The sequence below is a fragment of the Embiotoca jacksoni genome, unplaced genomic scaffold, assembly GCF_022577435.1.
Source record: "Embiotoca jacksoni isolate LCO1_2020_lvr unplaced genomic scaffold, fEmbJac1.0.p SCAF_43, whole genome shotgun sequence".
Lineage (NCBI taxonomy): Eukaryota > Metazoa > Chordata > Actinopteri > Embiotocidae > Embiotoca > Embiotoca jacksoni.
In genome coordinates this window covers 134,170-160,493 of record NW_027185396.1, presented here as the reverse complement: position 1 = coordinate 160,493, position 26,324 = coordinate 134,170, and the positions used below count along the sequence as shown (strand labels likewise).

At 38.3% G+C, this 26,324-nt stretch overlaps 2 protein-coding genes across 5 annotated transcripts in view; both read right to left on the bottom strand.

Annotated features, from left to right (window-relative positions):
• Window positions 1-628: 628 nt before the first annotated feature.
• On the bottom strand, window positions 629-16,945 carry stk38a (serine/threonine kinase 38a). Of its 2 annotated transcripts, none has more exons than XM_069169174.1 (14): window positions 16,888-16,945; window positions 15,078-15,215; window positions 14,534-14,585; window positions 13,949-14,071; window positions 11,194-11,277; window positions 10,971-11,094; window positions 8,982-9,136; window positions 8,285-8,396; window positions 7,495-7,556; window positions 6,237-6,354; window positions 5,990-6,113; window positions 5,796-5,891; window positions 5,302-5,396; window positions 629-5,181 (listed from the first exon to the last, which is right to left on the bottom strand). In XM_069169174.1, exons 2-14 carry the CDS (start codon window positions 15,206-15,208, stop codon window positions 5,045-5,047), a joined length of 1,413 nt encoding a protein of 470 aa, XP_069025275.1. In that variant the 5' UTR covers window positions 15,209-15,215; window positions 16,888-16,945; the 3' UTR covers window positions 629-5,044. The 2 variants fall into 2 exon arrangements, with proteins under 2 accessions (XP_069025275.1, XP_069025276.1); XM_069169175.1 differs by having other exon boundaries at window positions 8,294-8,396.
• Window positions 16,946-18,354: 1,409 nt separating this feature from the next.
• Window positions 18,355-26,324, bottom strand: part of dennd2da (DENN/MADD domain containing 2Da) — a 42,739-nt gene continuing 34,769 nt past the window's right edge. For all 3 annotated transcript variants that reach the window (XM_069169138.1, XM_069169139.1, XM_069169140.1), the window contains 6 exons: window positions 23,973-24,121; window positions 21,314-21,485; window positions 21,119-21,169; window positions 20,938-21,019; window positions 20,613-20,858; window positions 18,355-18,687 (listed from right to left, as the gene is read on the bottom strand). In XM_069169138.1, coding sequence (XP_069025239.1) covers window positions 18,620-18,687; window positions 20,613-20,858; window positions 20,938-21,019; window positions 21,119-21,169; window positions 21,314-21,485; window positions 23,973-24,121 — 768 coding nt within the window. In that variant the 3' untranslated portion in view covers window positions 18,355-18,619. The remainder of the gene's footprint in view (window positions 18,688-20,612; window positions 20,859-20,937; window positions 21,020-21,118; window positions 21,170-21,313; window positions 21,486-23,972; window positions 24,122-26,324) is intronic.

The window sequence follows — 26,324 nt, the reverse complement described above, 5'->3', positions numbered from 1 at the left end:
CTGCTTAGTTACTATACATTAAAGTTCATTCTTCACTTAGACAAAGGTTTACTGAGACCTCTTTCAGGACAACACAGATAAACTGCAAAAAACTAAAGTATAAGTATTATTGTGTTGCGACACAGTAATAGGTTAGATTACTAGTTAACCTGTTAAAAAATGTATATATTCAAGTAATGTAACTATTTCCATTACTTCATCAGTGTAAATAACTTACATATTGCCTTCAATTATTTTTTAAATAAATGTTTTAAACTAGACAATAAATCTGAGAAGTCCTAAAATATGAATATAAACTGGGCAGTAAAAAAAACTCACAGCAGCACTCAACACTAATTGTTGTAACAACTTCCATCAAAAGTTCTTCAGTGTGGTGGAATTTTTTCGTTTAGAAGCTCTACAACCAAAAACCAAATCCCAAAAGTATGAGGATCCCAACTAACTGCTGTACAGGAAAAATGTTCCCATAACCTCAAACCAAGACAATATTCAGCCCCTCCGGGAAATCGCAATCTTGCGATCGCAACACAAATTTAAGCAAACGCCTTTTTTTAATTCCCGCAATTTTTCCACAAAAACTTTCGTCAGCAGAAGCTGTGCTGGAAGTATTAACGGAATAAAGTAAGTCTCTTCAGACAAAACTCGCTTTATTAACACAAATAACTCCGCATTTACAATAAGTACAGCTCTCCTCCTTTCATCTCCTTACCAAAACAATCTCCGTGCACCGGAGGAAACCGGAACAAGCGGAAAAACCGAAAGAGATGGGATTTGCGGAAAATGTGGCCTTCACAATAATTTTCTACTGAAATGTTTCTTTTAATGGAAGTGATTACATATTACTGTATGGTGCAGAACATTTAAACACACTTCAGGTTGTAAGAGACTACACTTTGTTTTTGTGTATACAGGGAGGCCTGTGTTGAATTAACATTAATTAAACAGCATCTAAAGCTCTTATTTTGACAGCTTATGTAGTCTTTGTTCCTACATTAGTTACAGACCTTGTGTTCTGGAAATAAACGTCACTTTTATGATATATTTTTGTAACTTTTAGCCCCACGGCTCTCTATGTTCAATATATAAATTAAAAAAAGATTAGAACTAAGATATTTGTGATGTGGAGCATGATTATTATCACAGGAAGTGATTACATAGTTATTCCTTTTTCAGGTAGTGTTTAAAAAAAAAAAATCGGCATATTTTTTTCTGAACTTGCAACTTTTTCCAATTCCTGCAATTTTACGGCAAAAAATAATTCCAGAAATTACATCGCAATTTTTGAGAAAATTCCCTGCAAAAATCAAGCATTTTTGATCGCAACAATCACAAAAAAACACCACAAAATCCTGGAGGGACTGAATAGAGTTAAACTTCATGCTAAGTGATATTACAGCTATTGACTCGACTAGGTACTGCTTATAGTTTTTGGTCACTGGTTCATGAATGAGTCCTTGAGGTCTTCACCTTGTCCGACGCCTTGGCGCCGTTACTAGAGCGATGCACATTGATCCGATAGGTAGAGGAGAGCAATACATTTTTTTTTTTTTTTTTTTAAGTTACAAATTTGAGTCCAACATTGGTTTTGGGCTCAACTGGTGATAGATGATGTTTGGGGAAAAAAACATTGTTATGTGATTCAGGCCGATCACCCTTGCGTCTCAACCTGATGAACACATTCAAATACTGCGAGTTACGACATGATATAGTAAGTGCAGAGTAATTCATTGTCAAATAGCAAAAAAAACAAAAAAAAACCAATACAAGAGCCACACGCTACAAAGAGAACAGTGGTTTAAATAATGTACACCCACCTTTCCCGAAACCCCTCACTTCTGTCTTTAGACCACATGCAGTATATGACACAAACACTGCGTACACACCTGCCCGAGCGCGCGCGCACACACACGCACACACACACACGCACACACACACACACACGTGGCATCATCGATAAAACAAGTCACTCACATGTGCTCCATTGCTTTCAGATGACTTGTCTGCTGCTTCGTTAAAGCAATGTAGATGTTAGACACCAAACAATTTGTTTAAAAAAATATAGACCCTTGCCAGAAGAAAAAAAAAAAGCTTGACTGCACACATTTCTAAAATGTGGTACAATGTGTTAAGGTTCATCTACACACTACCTGCATAAACTATATTACAGACCAAAAAAAAGAAAAATTCAGACTTAACCATTAGATATGGAAAACCATCCCTGCTAGAAAGAGAAAAAGGAGATTAAATGTTAGCGATGACAAAACAAAAGTTCCAATTATGAGGTCCCAACTCTTTTCCCTAACACCGTGCCATCATCAGACATCGTTGACGCTTTTAAAGATTTGAATTCTTTTGTTTGTTAGTTTTTTTCTATATAAAAAAATATGCATCTTTGTCACATTTTTTTTTTCAAATCTGTATCATAATTGAAGAAAAACAAATACTCAAAATTCTAAGTCACATGCAGATAACGACATTTTCTAAGTAAAAATGGCCACATAAATCCAAAATCAGAGTCAACGTTCTCATGAAAATCTGAACTTTTTAACTTATTTTGCGATTAAAAAAGTCACAATTCTAATAATTGTACAAAACATTTCTTTGAACCGTGACCTACAAAAGCAAAGTTATGACTCGAAAATCATAAAGGCAAGTCCCATCGACAAATCATGAACATCAAGTAATACTTTACTTGGTTCGTGATTTTTAACTGAGGAGTTCTCCCTCTCTCCTTTCTCTTTTTGTTGTTTCTGACAGAAATAGGCTTTCATAGTTACAGCATATCTCATGTGTCAGGCCCAAAAAAAACCCCAACAAGATATGATCTAGCTTTCATTCACACAAACAGCATTTTAAAACTACTATGGCAAGCACACATTTCTTTTCCATAACTCCATGAAACGCCATTTACATTCATTTTAAATTACAGCATTTTGGATATTGTGTTCACTCAAAAATGCTCAGCCCCTGTGCTTCTAAATGTACAAAGTATATCCACACCGGATATTGTTTCCACTGTGGAGTTCATATTTAAGATGCCGAGTGTCTCTTTCAAAAAAAAATTACACACATTCAAGAGTGACAACCTGACAAAGCAATGCTAAAAGATTCTCTCCAGCAGTTTTAAACAGTCTGGTCTCAGGAACCAACCACCCATACTATTACACGTCAAAATATATTTCAAACAAATAATGTAACTTCTCATACGTTCAACTAAACAAAAACCAGTGTGTTGTGAATGCACTACTGGAAGTGGTGATTATAAAAAGGAAACAGACCTGGGTGGCAGAGTGTTAACTGTGCTTCATTTCCACACAATTTAAAGCCAAATGTTTATGAACTGTATATGAAACCATTATGCATAGTATTTATGGTTTCCATTTCTTCTGTTTGTATGGATGGTTCAATAAACACACTGGACAGTTTTCTATTCTTGTTCCACGACACCTGAACAAGCTAATCCGCACAACGCCAAAACCAAACAGTGTGTCAAGGAAAGCCAATGAGTAGAATTCTTGGACTCACGAGCTGCATTGAGTTTCTGCTTTACTGCAGTAATGATCCATTCTGTAAAATGAGTAAATAGGTGCAGTTGGTCAGCCAGCTTTTAACAGCCACTCTGAATTTTTTTTGCCACAAAAATAGTGACAACCACCAAAAAACAAAAAAAATTAGGATATTTTCATTCCTCAAAATCTTTTAAATATCAATCAATAATAAAAATAACCTTTAGTTGCAGCCAAACATTAAAGACTGTCAAATGTCGACATTTGTACAGCTGAGTCGACAATCAATCAACAGAATAGTCAACTATTTTAATAATCCAATTATGTTATCACGTCATTTTTTTAAGAAAATGAAAGACATTTGTTGGTTAAAAGATTTTTCTTGAAAAACTCCTCTAATATTTTTTACTTTTAGACTCTTGTTTGGACAAGCAAAGACATTTGAGGATGTCATCTTGGTTTACCAAATAACTGATTGATCATAAAAAATAAAAAATAAAAAGACCCTACAATAAAATAGTCAAATGTAGACAACAGTGGGGGAATAGTGACTGAAGTTTTAAAATGATGCCTCGATAATCCCTTGTGAAAACCAAACCCCCCGAGCCCAGTCTCATAAGCTGGAGGCCAGACTCTGCTAAGGTTTCATCCACATCACAAGGTATTTCAATTTAAAGGGCCCATTGAAAAAAAAGAAAGAAAAAGGAACTCGACCCTGGTGTTTGTTCCACAAAACGCATTCCTCTCATATACTCACGCTTTTGCACAAGCAAATCTCATATCTTTATAAGAACAACTCTAAGTTATAAAAAAGTGACCTGAAAAGGAGATCAAGGACAGACATCATTCAGCTCACAGTCTTTGGTTGGGTCACCCTACGAAGCCAGCAGCGCTTTAGTAAAAACCTCGAGGGAGCTTTTTATCGGAAAAACTACGAGAAACATTTGGACAGATTTCCTGAAGAGCCCATCGTTCACTTCAAGTGACGATTCGATGCAATGTTTGAGTTGATAAATTAAGAAAAAAAAAAAAGAAAGAAAAAGAAATGAATGTCCTAGTTTGGCAGGAGAAGAGCCCTTGGCAAGTCCAACAAACTAGTGCTGGTTTACAGAGAGGGAATGTGAAATGATGCTGGTATCAGGAGTGAAGACATCCAATTGGTGCAAAAAAAAAAAAAAAAAAAAAAACAATTGGAGAATCACTTTTAATCCCAATTCAGTCCTCGAGTAGAGGTATCCTAAGGAAGAGCACCCCCCCCCCCCAAAAAAAGGGAAGACTTGCAGAAATGAAGGCAGCAGTTTCTGTGGTGAAATGGAAAAGTTCAAATGGAAAGCAATGCATGAAAATGAGCTTCCTTTTATTACTTGCAGAGTCCTGTGTGACAAGAACTTCTCATTATTCAGGTAACAGAGCAGAGTCAGCGCTCTCCTTTAAGGGCTGAAGCTCCTCACAAAGCAGGGGGGAGAGGTTGGACGACCCCTTTACGTTTCAAGGGGGGTGGAGGGTGGGGTGTTGGTTAAAAGCCAGTCAAAAGGTGTTCATCTCTTTCCTGACTTCATGTAGGATGGTATAGCTCCCCGAGCGGTCAGGCCTTCAAAGCGTTTGTAGGTGTAGTTGATGAAGACCCAGTCCTTGTTCTTCAGATCGGCTTCAGTCTGATTGGACACTTGGGTGGCTAGAAACGAAAAAACAAAAAAACAAAAACAAAGGGAAGAAAGGTTATTTTAATCATTTCAGATATCACAACGGAGGCGCACGATATGAAAAGGTGTCGGACAGAAAGGGGGCGGCGTACCTGTTGGCGTGAGGATATCCGAATCAGGGAATTCATCAAAGTTTGAGGTGTCGTCGATGCTTTTGATATTTATGGGAATGGCAGCGGGTCTCTCTCTGAAGAACACATCAGGGAAAGTTTGTCTGAGCTGAGCACAGTCAGTTACAATCACGGATACATTTGTTGGTACCCCTTCCACTAAATAAATAAAAAAACAATAATTTTCTCAGAAATAATTGGAAACGGACAAAAGTCATCTGACTCCATCGTGATTGATTCCATATTTAACATAAACTTTCTGATATACCTGAGGCATACAAGTATATGTGAGAAAACTGGATTTAATTTCATTATTCTTCAGAAGGAAGAGAGTATTTTTTTTTCACTTCAGAAAGACTTGACACAGACACTGTTACAGTCTGTGGAAAAAAGGGCAAAAATATGAATCATCTAAGATCAAAAAGATCGCTGTAATACTCCGTCTTTGACAAGAACATGTAAATAAGCGTCCGCACCTGATATGGTCGTAGTCTACGCCCTCGAAGAAAGGGTTCGATTTGATGTCCTCCACACCGACAGCGCCGATCCGATGCTCTTCCTCACAGCAGAACCTGCACACAATACGTTCCCTTAATATCATGCATTTACAAATATATGTATCATTATATAAGTGAGAGTGATGAAGGTGAATGGGGATGCGTGTTCCTGCCTGAGGATGAGGTCTTTGGCCTTCTCGGATATAGGCACTTCTGGAGGAAAGGTAAGAGTCTCTCGCCAGTTCATCACTTTTCTGTACGTCTCTTGAGGCGTCTCGGAGCAGAACGGTGGGTAACCTGCCAACAGCAACAACAACAACAAAAAACACAAGCATTATCATTTACACCACCGACTGGGTCTCAGATCCCTGAAGGTAAATTCGATGGATATTGTTCCATCTTGTCTCTTTCGGTCATTACCTATCAGCATCTCGTACATGATGACGCCCAGACTCCACCAATCGCAGAGCTTGTTGTATCCGTTCTGCATGAAGACCTCTGGAGCGATGTAGTCTGGGGTTCCCACTGTGGAGAAAGCCTATTGGGGAGGGAAGAAGTCAACGGGAAGACAAAAAAACGTATTAGATGCAGTGTTTCCCCTAGGTAGACAGTCTTAGGGGTATATATATATATGTATATAATAATATATATATAATATATATATATATTTGTTGCAATACATTTTTTTTTTTAAAGTATAATGTGAATGAGGTACATTTTTATCAGCTACATTGTAGCAACAAAAAACAGTTACAGAAGTCAAGAGTACAGAAGAGTGTTAAGCAATAGCTCAAAATCTTTAAAGGCCTCCAAATCAACTTAACTTTAACTTAATTTGTATTAATCTATTGTTTTTAATAAGCAAAAACCTTTGATTCAAGATTGCCAGAATTTGGACCAGGCAGGTAGTGCATGACTTTCATGAGGCCGTGTTCAGACCGCCAGCCCAAATCAGATTTTTGTCATATCCAGATAGATTTTTTTTGAAAGTCTGAACAGCAAAAAAAAAAAAAAACATGATAAGTGATTTTTGCAATCCGGATCCAAACCAAATTTAGGGGTTGGTTTAAAATGCGATTCCAATCGGATTTCTACAAATGCGTTTTAAGTCTGGGAGCTCTGCTGGCTCAGATAGGATTTCTTGCAACGCGACACAGTGAAAATGTCATATTCAGAGAGAAAGAGTCAGTACTTCCGCCAGCAGAGCGCGACCAGTGTTGATTTTTGGTGTTGAGGACGACGATAACAACAGTCCAAAGAAGCCGAAATGAACCGTCTGACACTTCTGTGCCAACAGCTTCCGTAGCTGCACTTACGGCGTTACCGCGCCAACCCATGCAGATAGGTTGGTGACGTCTGGACACACTAATCTTTTCTGATCTGTTCACTTGCAAATACCAGTGTGGACAGTCTGTACTAAAGAAAAAAAAAAACTGATTTGCCTGCAGCCTGAACATAGCCATAGTGAGAACAGGTTCTGAACATTAAGCTGCCTACTAAACAAATGAGAGCCAAATGTGCAAAGTGCTTCTGCTTGTTTGACAATTTAATCTCAATTTAGGGTAAAGTTGATTCAAAAATAATTAAAAACTTTACTTTCACAATTGAAGATTAAAAAGGTCAAGATCTCGCGCCATGCAACCCAAATGCTGTCAAGGTGCATCGGATCGGAACCTACCAGCTGCCGCCTGTTCCTCTTCCAGGTCTCTGCTTTCCTCTTGGAGTTCATGTTTTGAAAAGCTGTGCAGACAAAAGACAACTCGGTATTACAAGCTGTGCCTCGACAAAAAAAATAAACACGTAGGCTATTATCAGACATAGAATACCTAAAAACTGCTGCTTAGTCAAGTAGTAGTGTTGTCCATACGTAGACTTTATTTAGGCCGGCCCCCCTGGGTATTCTGATGAGATAAATGGGTCGCTAAATATACTTGGGCGACCCATTTCAGCATTGTTTGTTTATTTATCTAATTATTTATAAATCTGTACAGGAAAACATTGCTCTTGACACGATCGACTAATGAGAGGACGATCTCCCTCAGTGTGAGAGCATGGCAGGGGTTGAACTCAGCTAGGACAGAAACTCGCTTATTTATTTGAATATTCGCACCCTTTTAGGTGCATTACCGCCACCTTCTGATATAAGGAAGAACAAAAGTCGCATGTATTTATCAATTTTTGGAGATTAAAACGACTATTCAAATATTCTAAATTCGGGACCCCTCCCTACTAGTTTCACAGAGGGTCCAGACATATAATAGGTTTTGACTTAGACGTGTTTAAGGGCCAATCAAAAGGGGGAAATACTGGATTTCACTTCAGGTGGTCTATTTGACCAAACCAAACCCACACCCTTACATACATATCTGTCACAACATTGACGTTAAAATCGTCAAACATGAGCAAATGTGTGTGGAATGAGATTGCATGCAAAATATGGTTGAGATAAATAAAAAGGGTTGCCTGACTTTGCTTACTAAGGTCACTGGGCAGGCTGTGGTTCAGGTTTTTGTAGAACTCGGTACGATGAGCCCTCTTCAGCCCCGTGCATAGACCAAAGTCAGACAGCTTTACGTGACCCTGGAAACCAAAAATTTTTTAAAAAAACAACACTTGTCACAACTACTGAAACTGAAACAAGTGATTTTTATACAACATGAGCCCATATTCAGGTTAAGACCAGCTTGGTACATCAAATAGACACAGTGCAAATTAAAACACATAGAAGTTCAATGTATGTTATTATGCAGGAGCAGTGTAGCGTAGGACTTGGAAGGTGACAATTTTCCCACCTACTACTGGTATTCATGTAACTGACCATTAGATCCTTCGGGTACCCGTCCTCACTATAAAGTAGGAGCACATGAAAAAAGACCAAAAAATGCCAGCTGAAGTCTGGTGGAACCGGCACTACATTTTTTTTTAGAATGGTTTAAATACTTCATTCATAAAATAGAGCACGTAGGCAACTCCAATGCAATGATGGTGACATGCTGCAATCATTTAAAAAAAAAAATATATAAAAAAAAAAAATCGAACTACACTGCTTCAAGACGAAACCCAAAGCTGAAAAGCCAATCTATCATGACTTTAAAAAAAAAAAAAAAAATTAAAATAACAAAAAATATGGACACTTGATAGAAAAAGAGATTTGCTAGGACTCACCCTGGAGTCCAGCAGCAGGTTGTCTGGTTTGATGTCTCGGTGGATGAAGCCCAGTTGGTGGATTGAGTCGATGGCCAGCACCGTTTCTGCAATGTAGAACTGAGTGGCCTCTTCTGTCAGAGTGTCCTTCTTCATCAGAAGAGTCATCATGTCCCCTGCAGCACAAAGCAAGAGACCACTGTTCACTAGCTGGGCTGAGATGGATGAAAAAATATCTCCAACGTGGGGATGAAGATTTCTATTCTGACCATCACTGATAAAGACACAGACCTGCAGCTGTTTCAACATCTGTACCATTTCATTCATATAAAAAGAAAGTCCTGTAGTATTGTTATTGATTAGGCATCACAAGGACAGATATTTCTCAGAGTTAATTAAGTATTGAAACAAAGTTACACTTTTGCTGCTGCCAAGCTAGAAACATGAGCACGCAAGAAAGTGAATGATAAAGTGTGAAAGAAAAAAATACAACCCCGTCTTCCTTTAAAAGTTGGTACACTGTGTAAAATGCGAATTCAAATAAAAATGCGATGATTTGCAATTCATGTAAACCCATATTCAACTGGAAATAGACCAAAGACAGCATATCTACTGCTGAAACAGAGAAATTGTAGTTTTATGAAAAAAAAAAAAAAAAAAATAGGTGCTTTTTAAAAAAAACTTTATTTGATGCCAGACAAAAGTTTAAAAAAGAGTCGGGACCGGGTCAACAAAGTACTGGAAAATTTGTGTAATGCTAAAATAAAAAAACACCTCAACTAATTAAGTTAACTGGTAACAGATAGTAACATGATTGGGAATAAAACATGTTAGTATACCATAGAGGCCGAGTCTCTCAGCAGTGAAGATGGAGACGAGGTTCAACATTCTGTGAAAGACTGCATGAAACAATCTAAGAATAATGTTTCTGTGTCCTCTGTGCAAAAGATGACGGGTGCACCCAGCTTGTTTTGGCACAGTTCAAAAGCCAGTATCTGTGACGGTATAGGGATGCATCAGTGCACATGTCACGAGCAGCTTGCACATCTGCGAAGGAACGATTAATGCCGAGTGATATGTACAGATTTTGGAGCAACATATATTGATATTCACACAACTTCTTTTTCAAGGAAGGCTTTGCTTATTTCAGCAAAATAATGCCAAACTGCATTCTGCATGAACAGCATGGCTCCATAGAAGAAGAAAAAAAGAGTTCCGGTGCTAAACTGGCCCGCCTGCAGTCCAGACCTGTAGCTGATTGAAAACATTGGGCGCATCGTGACATGAAAAATATGACAAACAAAAGCCCAGAATTGTTGAGCAGCTGAAATCGTTGATTGGGCCAGATTGGGACAACATTTCGCTGATGATGTGATGCACCACAGTAGTAAACATGCCCCTGTCCCAAACTTTTTAGAAACATGTTGCTGGCATCATATTAAAAATGAGTACATATTTTTCATAAAACAATAAAACAAAAACAATTTGGTCCACTTTCAATTAAATATAGGTTTACATGATTTCCAAATCATCACATTTGTTTTTTCTTTACATCTTACACACCGTCCTAACGGGGTTGTAAAACTTGTTAAATGATTCCCTCGACGTGCTTATTTTCAAACATCATCAAGCACTCAACAGATCACTGCTGTGGAGACAGTGATATGTTTCTATTTAGTCATGCCTTCTTTCAAGTTAATTCATTAATTGAGTAAAAAATTAAACTCCAACATCAGAGTGCAACAACAAGTAATACAAAACATGACGGCATAATTCAGTGTTGTTATTTCAGTATGTGCTAATCCCATCATACGTAATCTTTTCAGTTCATCAGATGTGGTGGAAATATTAACCGGAATGGGAATTGTTACTTTAAGGTAGTTTAGTTCCTCAAATTAGATCCTCTGCTTATATAATTCTTGGACCTTTTTAAGTAAATAAGGGGCGAGGAAAATACCGTTAACATTAATAACCTAACGGTACCGTGCTGTTAGAATTGCGAAGTCATACCTCCAGGCAGAAACTCCATGATGAGGTAAAGGTTCATCTTATCCTGGAAGCTGTAGAACATTTTAACGACCCACAGGCTGTCCGCCTCCACCAGAATGTCCCGCTCGGCACGGATGTGACCGACCTACGGACCAAAAAAAAAAAAACAGGGACACAAACGGGTTCAAGGATGTCCAACACAAACAAAAGCAGCATTCCAGTGTGTGCACACATTCATTTCTACCTGTTCTTTCTCCAGCATGTCAGCTTTGCGGAGAATTTTCATGGCATAGACGTGACCGGTGTCTTTCTTCTGCACCAAGCGGACCTGGAGACACAAGAACCGAAGACTTGATCGGTAAGAAAAAGCACTAAAATATAATAATATCTGTTCTAAACCCCCTCCCCCCCCCAGAAAAGAAAAGAAAAAAGAAATAGGGGTGTTTTAACTAACACGACTATGGGTTTCAGCCCACAGAACACCCAACCTGTAACTTATAAATGACAGAAAAACTTTTACAGGAACCACAAGCTATATATATATTGTGAGAAATGTATGAATCCATATTTACTGATTAGTTCAGGGTGTTAATAGTGCCCATGTACTCAGGTATGAGGGTGGATCAAAAAGTTCCCCGAGTGCTCATGCTGGGCGTGAAATGTGCGAAGCTATAATCTTTGAGAGTAATCAGTTTCCAAACCGTGGGTTAAGCAGCCAAATGTTCACAGCTGAGCCCCCAGCAACAACATAAGATTTGTTTTATCGGTGTTGGACAATTTTTTTTTTTCTTTTTTACGCCAGACAGTGACAATTTGTGGGTTCAAGTCCTCTTTACACTCAACAGAAAGAAGCAGCTCATTTGGCTAAAACTGAAGCCATAAGCAGCAAAGAGCTGGTTGAAGACAATTACAGAGTTCTAACGTTTTTGGACTGTTTGACTGTTAATTATAGCGCCACCATCTGGCCAATTGTAATTGTATTTCTTGGGGTGCATTAGCCAGGTCATGTCTAGACATTTACCATGTTTAGTGAATCTAGGTCATTCCAGCTCAAAGTCGTAAGATGGAGCGTACAGGTGAATCGGCAAAGTCCACATGCACAAATCAGTCTTGTTTAAATGTAAAAGTCTTACAAGTCAAAATGATGGTGATAAAATTCTTTTTAAAAAAATCACACATCATTGTGATGAAGTTAGGTGTATTGTTTTATATTTTGGTGAGGGCTGAGCAAACATTTGGCAAAGTAAAAAAATGTTGCGTATACTTTACATATTACAGCAAGCATATTGCTGCAGACTGAAGTAAGGAGATGTGCTGAAAAATGGTCACTCAGTAGGCTGTACGGGTGATTTGATTTTCGACTTTTTTTTAAAGTTTGGAATGTGAAATGTAGATTTCCTGGATATTCCATTCACACTTTAATCTATCACTCCCAAATGTTATGTACTTACTGAGTCACGACACTGGATCATGCGAATTGCATTTTGCACAAATCGGTGCAGCCAATAACAAGATCAACTTTTTACATTTGTGGCGCCCCCTAAAGGTCAATCACAAAATGCTTTGGCAGGCCTGTTCCCAAACACATTCTGAACATCACTACCAATATTTATAAATATTTGACAAATAATTATTTGAGTTACAGCTAATTTGCTGCTAAGTAATAATGGTGTTTTTTTTTTTTTTTAATTATTTATCTTTTGCAGGATCATACACCACAAATTCATCCCACAGGATCAGATGGTTAACAGCAAGTTCAAGATTTAAGATTCAAGATTAATGTAACTGTCAATCCGACATACACATATCTCTACAAATACAGCGGAACGGGACGACGTATCTCATGACCAGGGTAAAAAAGCAATAAATAGAAGACACAAAGCTTGTTATATGTTTAACAGTCTTATCGCCCGTGGAAAGAAACTGTTACATAGTCTGGAAGTGTTTGATCTGATCTACCCTTGTATCACATTAATTACAGGATGCAAATGTTTGGGCCCTCCAGGAAATTACCAATTTTATCGATTTTTAACTGATAATACACTTTTGTGTAATATTGCTAAATTGAATTACTGCATAAATACAAAACACATATCATGAGACGGATCAGGAGCAGAACTTTGTAATGGTGACTATCACATTTTCACACTGGAATAATCAAGTTATAAAGACAAAACACAACGGAAAAATATCCTTCACTGATTTTGCAACTAGTGTGGTTGAATAAGACCCGAAGTCTCACTCACTCCACGATGTATCGCATATTAAAATGAACAGCAGAATTTACCCTTTCAGATACACGTTTGTCTGTACGACAGTGTTTTCAACTGATCCGGTTACGAAATCACACTAGACTTCTGCTTTGTCTCCAACATAAGAGCGAACATTCGATCCCACTCTGTATGAAATTTTTTTTTAAATAACCTCTTTTCAGACCTACTTGACAGCTGAACTATTAGCAAATAGCCTATCGCAATGTTTTTTGTAGCAATGACACAAAAGTTGTGGTCAGAAGATGTGCAAGATTTACCTGAATAAAACAACGATATTTGTTTCCTTAAGGCACTAAGAACAATTTTTTTTCAAATGGAAAAGTCATGCAGTTTCCCACAAACATAGCTCAGATATTGGCAGATTCTAGACAATCTCTTCAACACAATTATGAAAAGACATCTCACTGCCATGATTATATCATGTGACGCATGTAAAAACATGACAATTTCATAAGATTTTTTTTTTCTCCCATGATATAAAGACTAATATAAAAAAAATATAATTTTTTTTTTTTAAAAAGTATCATTAAATCAAATGATGTAAGTTTTGGACAGCTTGGAGTGTTCTGAAAAAAACAATAACAAGAAATAGCATGAAGCTAGCTAGCCTCCTTATTAACCAAGAGTAGCAGCTCCCCTGCTGATATGGATGCACCCCCTTGCAGCAATCGTTGCGATTTTTATGATTTTTATGGTCCCAATAATTAGTAAATCCAAAGTTTTTACCTCTCCGAAAGCTCCTCGGCCAATCACCTTCAGGGACTCAAAGTCCTCCAAGCCGAGTCGAGTGCGTTTTAACCGCAGAAACTCTGTCTCTTTCCTCGCATGCTCAGACCGACGAATGCGTTTCTGCAGAAAACAAGACAACATTTTTAAATACACCATTTTGCGCGATGCACACTGGCTACTTCGCATTTTTCCGAGTGCCTATTTTTTAAGGCAATAACTATGATTCACTACAGACGGTAACTCTGGAAATTTGAAATAATAATAATAATAATAATAATAATAATAATAATTTAAAAAAAAACGTTATGAATTACACGCCCAGTTCAAATGAAATTTCTGCGCAAAAATATTACTGCTCAGAATCCACGTTCTCAGGCTACATGCTGGTAGAAAGAGTTGTGCCCCATTATGTGCCCTACTCTCTCAAAGAAACAGTGGATGAGATGGGTGGAACAACGTGATAGATGATGACAATCAGATCGACCAACCGACACCATGCTTGGGAAGTGTAGAATAGAAAAAGAGCTAAATGTCTCTTTTTCATATGTAAGAGACATCTTTAGACAGCATGGTGATGCTCACCTCTTCGTCAGCCAAGCCCTCTTGATCCATCACTTTCTCCAGTTTCTGCTGCCTGAAAAGACAATATGACAATTACCACTGTTGTATATCCATGAAGCAGTGTTAGGACCGTTATATTGGCAAGAGGGCAAAAACACTATTGAGAAAAAAGGGCTCCCGACCATTACAGACGTTACCAGAGACACATGTTCATCAGGTATAGTCAGCAAGTAACTAAAAGTTCCAAATCAGTGCATACAAGTCTTCTGTCACCGCTGACCTTAATTTATTTCTGACACACATCACATCCCAATGACACACATTAGAAAATAAAATACATGTATTTCAATGTGCATCAAGTTATAAAAAGAAGCAACAATCTCTTTGCACTTTTACAGTCAATCAAAGGTATTGGCAGAAACTTTAATCTTGGAAGTACAACCTCATGATCATCAAACACCAGTGTGGAGCCAGTAAAAATGTGTGTGTGTGTGTGTGTGTGTGTGTGTGTGTGTGTGTGTGTGTGTGTGTGTGTGTGTGTGAAGCTGAAACTTGTGGATGTTACCTCATCTCTCGCTCCTCATGCTGGGCGATGAGGTTACTGTAGAAGTTCTCCAGGGTCACTTTGGCCATGGTGACCCGTTCCTTGGTGTGGTTACTCATGGAGGAGCACGAGCTCTGGCCAGTCATTGCCATGCTTTTCCTGAAAAAGACGATAAATCCATCAAGTGAGCAGAGAGTTCATAGGAAATATGTCCATTCAGACCTGCATAGCTGAGGAAAAAAACAAAACAAGATAGTAGGAGGAAGAACTGGTTTGGAATAAAAGAGGGCTGAGGGATGCAAGCACAAGCAGAAGGCAAAAAATATACTGCTTAAAACGTGCCTTGCTGTTATGCTTAAGTCAGATGTTGCAACACTGAGTTGAGCTATAAAAAAATAAAAGAAATTGCAACTATCAAATGACATGACTGCTGGTCCAGAAAGAGGAAGGAAAGCAGTTATAGCTCTTCGGGTCGAGCAGAGCAATGTTGCCATCATTGTACCAATGCCATTACGAAGAAATAATGACAAGATCTGATTTGTGCCAGCACTGATGCAGGTAACTCTTCTGAGATAGATGAGGTTAAGTTGCAAGTTTAGCTCGTATTTCTAGATGTGATTCAGAAAATACACAAAATCTTTCAGGAAAAAAAATATATTGTATATCGCTTTTTTATACTTTATATACATTTTGCACTAGTGAACTGGCAAAGAGTTAACATGAGATTTTGTTGGCGGGAATGCGCAACTATTGTAGTAAATCAGTAACAGCTATTGTATAGGAATAGAAATAGTATCTGCTGAAAAAACTACTTTGCTACATTAAAACTGTTGGAATTACTAAACCAATCAGGTATTTCTGCTGTAAATGTTTAAAAATGCAAGCTATTCAACAGCATAATTGGAAGAAAAAAAAACGATTTAGGCAATTTTCTACATTAGTCGATTATTTGTTTAACTTATGTTTCATATGATTGAAAGAAAATGATCATCACCAGCTTTCTCGGATTTAAGACAATGTGAAACTTATCTTTAATGTTTCATTTCCATTTGTACACAAGTTAAACGAAATATCATGATGTCCTGCTCCATAAAATAAAAAAAATGAACAAAATATAGCGCGTTGGTGGCTACTTACAAAATATGAATGATGTTTTAGGTAGTTTTAATGTTTTAAATAATCTTTTAGCAAAAGCTGAACGAGCCAGCGTCAACAACACGTAGGTAGTTTCGGTTGCAACGTACCACATAGTAAAAGTTTCTTAGGAGTGAAGAATCATGAATAGAACATAATTTAAGCCAACACTTAGCGCTCCAATAGTTCAGCTATTGTTAACATTTTTAGCTTCGAGCAGTTTCCGTAATTCTATAACGTCTTAATCAAACGCCTTAACCTGCTAACGTCAGTTAGCAAGCTAGTTTTGTATTAAAAGTTCCTGGCTGCGTCAAGTTAGCGAAGGAAAGCGTGACTAGCAGTCGATAATTACTACAAAATAAAACCGTCACTTGAAAGGGAAGGATGATTTGGTCGACGTTCGTATTTCTACATTTTATTTTGAAAGCCCAAGTCGGAAATGCTTTGTTTGTATTTTCGTTGCCTTGACAGCTCGAAGTTCTCCAAAGCAAATAGCTAAGTGAAAGTTAGCTAGTAAACGCTAGCTACTTATCCGGTGAAACAGCTCGATGTCGTTTGTTTTGAAATTGTACACCAGACGACAGAGGACGTTCACAATTCATTTCGTGGGACAAGTGACTAAATAAAAAAGGCGCTCAACGTGCCGACTTGAGATCCTTCTATTCCGTCTTTTCCTTGTTAGTCTTTGTTCGCTTACCTTGATCGAAGGTGCCGTAGCTGCTTGCCTCTTGCTCTTCTTTACCAAGCGAGTTGCGTCACCAACAGTTTGAACTCAGCGGACACCTAGTGGCTAAAACCTGCATTGCGCCCTCGTGTGCTTTAAAACGGGCCGCTTCTTCCCAAATGACTCAAAACGTCCTGTTTTGAGTTTTTTGAGCTGTCCTCTTTGGGATTTCTGCTCAATGCAGTGGGGAGGGGACAGAGGTTCATTTGCTTTTGCGTGGAACAAGGACTGCTGCTGTGACTAATCAATAATACACTCTCAATGAAAGCAAGCAACTATTTCTCAGCACAAAGGTGGTCCACTTTAATAATAACATTGTCTGTGGTTAATAATTGGATTACAACACCACAATCACAGTGTTTGAGAAATGTAAGAAGCACAAATATGATTGTTACCGATATTTAAATTGCATTAATTTAAATTTCAAACAAAGTATGGGGGCTATATTGTATTACATATATATATATATATATATATATATACACACACACATATATATATATATACATATATGTGTATACATATATATACTGTATATGTATATATACACATGTATATATATATACACACATGTATATACACATATATATACATATATATATACACACATATATATATACACACATGTATATACATATATATGTATATATAAGGAGAACCTTTATTATTATGCAATCTAACTTGTGCAAAAGCCTTCTCAAGATTATATATATATATATATATATATATATATATATATATATACACATACATGACAACATATTTAGCATGTCTTGCAATATGGAGAGTTTACATTTACACTAATCAGTGGCATTTAGCTCTGTCCAGTATTTATGGACAATTCCTGGCATACTTGAGAAGGCTTTTGCACAAGTTAGATTGCATAATAATAAAGGTTCTCCTTGGAGTTCAGAAATTTGAAAAAAGTTGTGTTTTAATTTTGTGAATATTTACCAAAACACATTGTGTATCCCCAGCTATAACTATTTAGGTTTAAGACTTTTAACATTGATGTTTACTTGCTTCCAGTCTCCTCTTTTCCTGCGCACTATTTAATTTGTGGTTCTTCACAATGCCACGCAGTAAACCATATTATCCAGCAGAGGTCACTGTATGCATCGCTTAACGTGTGAGAAGACTGGGATAAATAGGGGCCCAACTGCTTATTTTCACACTGGGGCCCCAAACAAGGTTGCAGTACCAAAAAGAGTTAGTAAATATAATTTGGAAGAGAACTGGAGTGAACTGCACCGCTACATCGTCAGCCTCTTTTGGTCATGAAAGGAAAGGAGGTTTTAATTATTTGTCAGTTAAGCCAATCACAAATAAGAAAAACAATAAATGAAAACAGAAAGAATGAAAGAAAACAATGAACAACACACAAAGTTCTCCATCCACTGGGGGGCCTCACTGCCTAAAAAACAGAGACTGTACATGGACTTAAAAAAAACTATTCTTTATTTTAAATGATTTTCCTGCTCAATAGCGGCAGACTGTGGCCACAGGCTAAAAACCAACACGGGGAAGAAAGCTCATTTTGCCAGTGTTTCACACAGTAAGTAGTAGCAGCACAGCCATACAGTAATTCACACATTAGTACATAATTATGTTAAACCAAACTGACACAGGACATGAAATACAAAGTACAGCATTCATATCTTTTCCTATGAACTCCTTTATATATGCCAGTGAACCACAATGGCAGCTAGTGTTTCTTTGTCTTTTCCCTTTTCTTCTTGTCCTGGTATTCAAGTATCTTCTTGTGAAATACTCCTGCAGGACAAAGGGAAAAAGAACACCGGTGTGAATCAGTGCACTGTAAAAACATTTTAAAATCAAATCAAATAAAAAAATTTAAAAAAAAGGCAGCGACATAGCTAATTTAGAATCTCTCTCCTAACATTAATTAAACCCCTCAAAAAATGCATCCCTAGTTATCAAAATCACACATTCAGAATTTCTTCCAAGAAAAAAAATCCCCCATTACCTGGAAATGGCTTAGATGCAACTCTTCACCTTATAACCTCCATTCAGTACATGTTTATCACTATAATACAATCCCGTTTCTAAAGAAGTTGGGAGGCTGTGTACAAAACCAGAATGTGATGATTTGCAAATCATGTAAACCCATATTTCATTTAAAATGGACCAAAGACAACATATCGAATGTTGAAACAGAACATTTTTATTATTTTATAAAATTATTTTTCATCTTTTTTTGATGCTAGCATCACGTGTTGCATCACCTCTTCTTATATCAACACTCTGTAAACGTTTGTGAAAGGAGGAGAACGGTTTCTGGAGTTTTGAAGGTGGAATGTTGTCCAATTCTTATCTGATACAAAATTTAAGCTGCTCAACGGTTCAGGGTTTTCTTTGTCGAATTGTTTCACTATGCGCCATATGTTTTAAATGAGGTGACAGGTCTGGGCTGCTGGCCGAACGTTTTAGCACCCGGACTCTTTTTCTATGGAGCCATGCTGTTGTAATACTTGTAGAATGCTAGAATGTTCTGCTAAAATAAAGAAGGCCTTCCCTAAAAATGACGTCTGCATTGCAGCATATGTTGTTTCAAAACCAGTATATATCAATCAGCATTAATCTTTCCAAATGTGCAAAGCTAACCATGACATGTACACTTTTAGTTCCTCTGGATGACGTTGTCTTGGCCTCCAGCACCACTGTGAGGAAGCTTGGAGACATTTTTGATGCGGATTTGTCCTTTAGCCACCATATAAAGCAAATCTCCAGAACTGCCTTCTTTCATCTACATAATATTAATAAAATCATGAAAATCCTTCCTCAGCGTGACGCAGAAAAGCTAATTCATGCATTTGTTACTTCTAGGCTAGATTATTGTAATTCCTTGTTGTTAGGATGTCCAAATTACTCATTAAAAACCCTGCAGCTGGTACAAAATGCTGCAGCAAAAGTACTGACGGGATTTAGCAAGAGATCATATTTCTCCTGTTTTAGCTTCTCTTCATTGGCTTCCTGTTAAATCAAGGATAGAATTTAAAATTATTTTGCAGACTTACAAAGCTCTTTATGACAGTTGCGAATTTTGAGAACAGCTTTAATAATATCAGTGTCACTGACTCATTGTTATTTACTTTTTGATGAAGTGGATGCTTTTCAGATCTGATTCTAACCTGGTGATGGAGATACAGTTGCTTATTGTATCTTACCCATACAGCCCTAAGGTTGTTCTTTCTGCCTCGCACTTGTTGGGTGTTGTTCCTGACCGATTTTGGCAATACTTTTTTTTAGTGGACAATAAAAAAAAAAAAAGCCTGAAAGGTTCCATATTGCGATCATTTTAATTCCACATGTGAATCAACAATCTGTCATATTTTGCATTTGAATATGCATCATGTTGGTAACAAGTGCTGGGGAACCAACACATGAGTACAGACAAAGCAGAGGCCTACATGAAGGACAAAGCTACAGAAAGTGCCTAAAAAAACCCATCAGGCTTTGCATTTCACACTTAAGTGTGAAATACTGACGTGACCAAGTAGGCTGGTATCTTACTGGGGAATACCTCTCGTCTCCCAGCGGGACAACCTTTGCTGCAGCCATGATGTCACGCGCCATTCCAAAGAGCACCTCTGCTTTATCTCTTTTCTGTGCGACCTGCCCTTTTAATGAGGATAAGCTACAGAAACCGGAATGTGTGCATGCGTCCCAGTAGTCACCTTGATGTGGTCCGGGCTGCTGCCGCTCCACATCCTGGATAAAAAGGTCAAACATCTGTGTCTGGATGAACTTTTTGACAAAGTGTCGAGTGGTCTTGGACTCGATGGCCTTGTAGAAACGTCTCTTTTCAAACAACCCCGACTCCCCGCTTTGACTGTATTTCACGTACGAGGCATAGTGGCCAACTGTTTTCACAAAGAAATGCAGGAATGCTTCCGACACCACCCGGTTTAGCTCCTCCCCCGCTGAAAGAAAGAATATACGAGGCGATTGGAAATATTTCTATTTGTGTATCAACAGATACAACAGTGTTGGTTTACTCACTTGAGGCTTTTTGCCAGTCACTTAGCGCCTCAAGTATTTCACTTTGGAGCTTCGGTGGCAAAAGAGAGCCTTCATCACCAACCTGTAAAGACAGGTTTTACAAGTTTTCACAAATGTTTCAGCTTTTCTTTTTCTTAAAAGTATAGCCGATTACATAAAGACTCGTTGTTATAGCCCTTACTGAAGCAATGAAGGTCTCCTTTTTATCCTCTGACAGATCAACCACCAGCAGCTGTGTTATACAAAAAAAAGGGGGGCAGAGTATGGACATCACTCAAATATGAACTAACTATTAATCAAATACACAAACCCTGCCTTTGTCCAAGTCAAACACAAGAATTTGCAGTTGCTTTTGTTGTTGTCACTGATAACTCACATCACTCTGGTCGGTGACTAAGTCCAGCAGGTGCTTCTGGACTCCCAGCAGATAGGGGGTGGGTGCCATCACAACATCAATCAGGATTTCCGGAACAATGGAAATGAAGGTGTGCTGCCAGGTGAAAGGGTAAAGGAGGGCCGCTACTGCGTGGATGACTTGAGATAGCGTGCTGTTGAAGGACAGAGCCAACATCAGAAGTTTTTTTTTTTTTTTTCAAAAGAAATAAAGAAAATTGTGCAGGTTTGCTGACCCAATCTTGTTCATTCATTAAAAGTCTTTCAAAGTGGCATATGACAATGTCTACAGTGAACCATTGTGATGGACAATGACATTGGCATGGGGCATGGGGAACCAGGGGGGGTTGTCAAGCCACAAACCTTTTTTTTTTTTTTTTTTTTTTTAATGTATTTTACACTCTAAGTGTTGGTTTATTTGTGAGGTCACATACACAATTGTAATTCCTTAACACATTACTTCAGAGGTCTTTTTTCTTTGAGATCTCCGCCATCTACCGGGTAGATTGCGATCTACTGGTTTCATTACGTAAATGTTTGAAGATTTAGTTTAAAAATTCAGTGGTTTGAAAAGCTGGGAGACACCTAAATATTGTTCTTTTGAATAAATTTAAGCTATTTTGTGTCATTACAATCAGTAAACTGTATCAATGCAAAATTCGGGACTTCTGCTGACGTTTAAAGGTAGGCAGCAATTTATTTTTGTCACAAGATGTGGACCATAATATACACATACAGCTATATTTAGCATTTATACTGCTGAACCAACTCTGTCCCGAACAGCACAAGTAGTCTCAGTCCACCGCCCGACAACCTCTGTTCTCATTTTCTTAATTGCCTGTTGCTTTTTTTTTTTTTAAGTATTCATGTATTAATTTACTTGTCTGTTTAATAGTTGTTGATGAATCTGATGGTAACCGTTACAGCTTATTATTAAACAGGCTTGACTCCTTTCTGAAAAGTAAGGAAATTAAAAGTAATTTTCTTTTCTATACCTGCAAATTAAGATTAATTATTGATGCTTCGACAAAGACTATTCCAAAAAAGCCGCAACAGATTTGTTGGTACCAAGTGGCAACCAATCGTTTCACCGATTGGTTTGTGAACTGCCGTTCTAAAGCCTCAAGTTCAGATATTAGCCATCGCCATGTTCCTACTTTGGAGCCACATCTGGATGAGCTGGGCTGGTGGGAGGGGGTGATTTTGACTCAATCCTTTGGGAACCAGAAAACAATACGCCCGCCACATATAGCAGAAAACTGACTGCACCACAGGCCTGTCAATCAAACAGATATGGCCCAAAACTTACCGCTTTTAAAGGCCTGATATGAAATTAATGATAGGATTACATTCAGATCGACGATCAGAAAAGTAATAAGGAGTGATTTTAGACAATGACACCATTATGATTTGAGAAAAATGTATTGACTTTGTATTTCATTGGAGAAGTTGAATGGGAGTCTATAAAGCCAGAGCCTTCTTGGAGCCAACCCCTAGTCCCCGTCAGTGGTATTGCAGTTAAAGGCAGTTCCGCATTGGCCTCCGGAAGCTAGGTCCACTTTTATATACAGTCAATGGTGGGTACACCAAGAAAAGATTAGAAATAATTAGATTATATTGACATTTCAAACCATCTGTAATCAGTCATTCAGCCTATTCAAATGGAGAATAGTGGTCACTCTGCTGTTTGGTATCTCGTGCACACCAAACTGAACATGGACCAGAGAAAGCCAACCAGAGAGTTGTCTAAGATCCAATTTTTTTTTTTTTTAATAGACGAGTATGTTAAAGATAAAGGCTATAAAACCATCTCCAAGCAGTTTGTTGTTCCTGTAATGAGAGTTTAAAATATTAACAAGTTTTAGGTCCATGGGACTGTGGTCGTGCTGCCTGGATGCAGCCGCAAGAGGAAAACCGATCCTAGCCTGAACAGAGGGATGGCGGTAACGGTAGACAAAGAACTAAGGAAAACTTTCAAGTCGAAATAAGCTGAATTTCAAGGTCTGGGTATGGCAGTGTCTGATAAGAGCATGCGCCCCCCTTTTTTTTTTTTTTTTTTTTTTTTTTTTTTTTTTTTTTAACACGGTGGGCCCTCTGGAAGACAACCCAGGAGGATTCCACTGTAAAAAAACAACAACACCTTCAACTTGCTAAAATGCATATAGACAAACCACAATGCTTCTGGGACAACTGCCTTTGGACAGATGAGACAAAAGTAGATCTTTTTTTGGTAAGTCAACTCACCTCTGAGCCAGACATGACTGTTTTGCATGTGTTGATCACTTTTCAACAATAGATTTAATTGATTTTAGTAATGGTGTTAAATGTCCATCAGTTTCACCAGAACCTGTAGTGACTCTTCAAATGTCTTGGTTTAAGTGATCTCTGCCACTTATATCTAGTCGGCCACATATTAAACCTAGGTGACTCCAGAAGCCTCTATAAATCGAGCATAATCTGCATCCGTCAGCCAAAGGTCCTTCCTGTTGGCTTTTTATACTAAATTTGACCTGTTATTAGGCACTCCACCTCTAAAAAGCTACCAATGGACACATAAAAGACGATATTTCACCTTCTGCAACAACTTTTCAAATTTGAGGTTAGCGTAAATAAACTTCGGGTGTAAAATGGGTGAAATATACCCGAGTTCATCCGCGATGAAAACGATCCGCCTCTCCAGGACAGCAGCTGCGAACACCACTAAAATCTCCGTGTCCGTCAGGCAGTCAAAAAGCGTGGCAAAGTTAACGTGCTCCAGCCAGGAATCCAACGGCCGGGTCAGACTGATGATCTGGCAAAAAGAGTCACAACTGTCACAAATATGTCAACAGTAATACCACTACGTCATTTGCAGGTTAATTGAAGTGCTTTTCATGATACATTTCTTTGAACTTTACATTATTCAACATTTTTAGAAAAGCACCCATATCACATTCATGAACAAAAGTCTCTACAAAGCTAGAGAATCATATCTCTGTCCTCCATTAGCCCTCAGAGCTTGTCAGAGTGACTGGCACAAACATTAGTCAGCATCAGTGACTGTGAGCTGTTGAAACATGCGGCCTGATTGGGAGAAGTATCAGGTTTCTGCTTCTGATGTAAATGTTGGGTAACGTGAGGACAGGTTCAGACAGGACACCCCACAATCTGTCCGGAGGATCTCAAATAAAGTCACTCAGTTACACTACAGTCATGCTACATGTCTCGCTGTGTAAATGTCATTTTTGTTCTTCTACTGGAGGGAGTGCGAAGCGACGGCACTGCTGTCGCATTCGTGTTTGTCACTTTTGAATGTAATTATAAGGCTGTCGTGACTACAGACCCAACTTCCAGTCTGGGTGGTTAATGTTGTCCTCTTGTATCACTGAATGTTCTCAGTTTGTTAAAGCCAATCTTTAGTGAAAGATTATGGTTTATTACAATCTGGATTGTGCTGTGATTTCTGTAGTTATAATCAAAACTATTTAAGAACCAGAGAATGCAATTCAATACCGTCTTCACAGGAAAAGCCTGAATATGAAGTGATGGAAAAGAAGGGAACTGCATGGCGAAATGATTACATTGGTTTTGTACACTAAACCTAAATACATTTTACAAATTTCTCTCATGAGTCATGTTTTTGTTTGAGTTTTTTTTAAGTATAATCACATGTACACAGAAAAGCAGTACAAGGAAAGCGGAGCCCTTCTACGTTGGCAGAAGTGGTGTGTGACTTGATACTGAAATGTCGATACTTCCAATTCCGAACGTTTCTTATTAAAAAGATCAATATTTGAAGTCAGTAATTTGTAATAAATGAGTAATTTATTATCAACAGGAAAATAAACTACACTATCACCAGAATCAGTCTAAATTGTTATGCAGATGACACCCGGCTAGATCTTTCTATGAAACCATACAAAATAAATCAGAGACATAAAGGCCTGGATGACCAACAATTTCTTACTTCTAAATTCACATAAAATTAAAGTTATTGTATTCGGTCCTAAACACCTCAGAAACTCTGTCTCTAATTACTTACTGTAGTTACTATAGATGACATTGTCTTGGCCTCCAGCACCACTGTGAGGAACCTTGGATTCATCTTTGATGAGGATTTGTCCTTTAGCCACCATATAAAGCAAATCTCCAAGACTGCCTTCTTTCATCTACGTAATATTAATAAAATCAGGAAAATCCTTCCTCAGCGTGATGCAGAAAAACTCATTCATGCGTTTGTTATTTCTAGGCTTCTAGGATTATTGTAATTCCTTGTTGTTAGGATGTCCAGATTACTCATTAAAAACCCTGCAGTTGATCCAAAATGCTACAGCAAGAGTACTGATGGGATTTAGCAAGAGCTCTCTTGACCTGTCTTTGGTTTACAAGGGAGGAATCTCGTCTGACATTACGGTGAGCGTATTGCGTCACTTCCTGTCTACAAACATTGTGACTAGTGTTACTTCTCTCTGCTATTTCAGCTTCTTTTCCTGAATTATACATATCTTAACTCTCTCTACACTTCTTCTAATCTCAAGTTAAAACTCACGCTTGCTCTTCTTGAGCAATTCTACTGTTAAATCTTTGACCAAACGTTCACTTAACTTGCCGTTTTGGTACTGCTGGCTTAGCAGTTAGCAATGGCTTCCCTCTCTTCCTCCACCTCTTCTTGTTTTTCCTGCTCGGTGTGTGACATGTTTAGTTACGACCCTGCCTCCCTTGATGATAATGCTACCTGTAATAAATGTAATGTAGTTAGGGCTCTGGAGGCCAGGGTCACCGAATTAGAATCGCGGCTGTGCACCATGCTAAATAACCAGCTAGCCATAGGAGCTTCTCAGGGAGGGGGAGCGCAGCTGCCCGGGGCTGCAGGCTTAGTCAGCCGGTCCCCTGCAGCACCCGAACAGCCGGGCGGCTGGGTGGCAGTACGAAGGAGGGGCAGTCCCAAGCAGAAGCTCACGGTTCACCACCGAACCCTTCACGTCTCCAACCGATTTTCCCCACTCGGCGAAACA

Excerpts from the sequence above, each read along its gene's own strand:
- stk38a (XM_069169174.1), bottom strand. The coding sequence starts at position 15,208 with ATGGCAATGACTGGCCAGAGCTCGTGCTCCTCCATGAGTAACCACACC. Across the intron at positions 14,072-14,533 it reads AGGGCTTGGCTGACGAAGAG|AAACGCATTCGTCGGTCTGA; the intron begins GTGAGCATCACC and ends TGTTTTCTGCAG. Across the intron at positions 5,892-5,989 it reads GCCAAAGACCTCATCCTCAG|GTTCTGCTGTGAGGAAGAGC; the intron begins GCAGGAACACGC and ends TATTGTGTGCAG.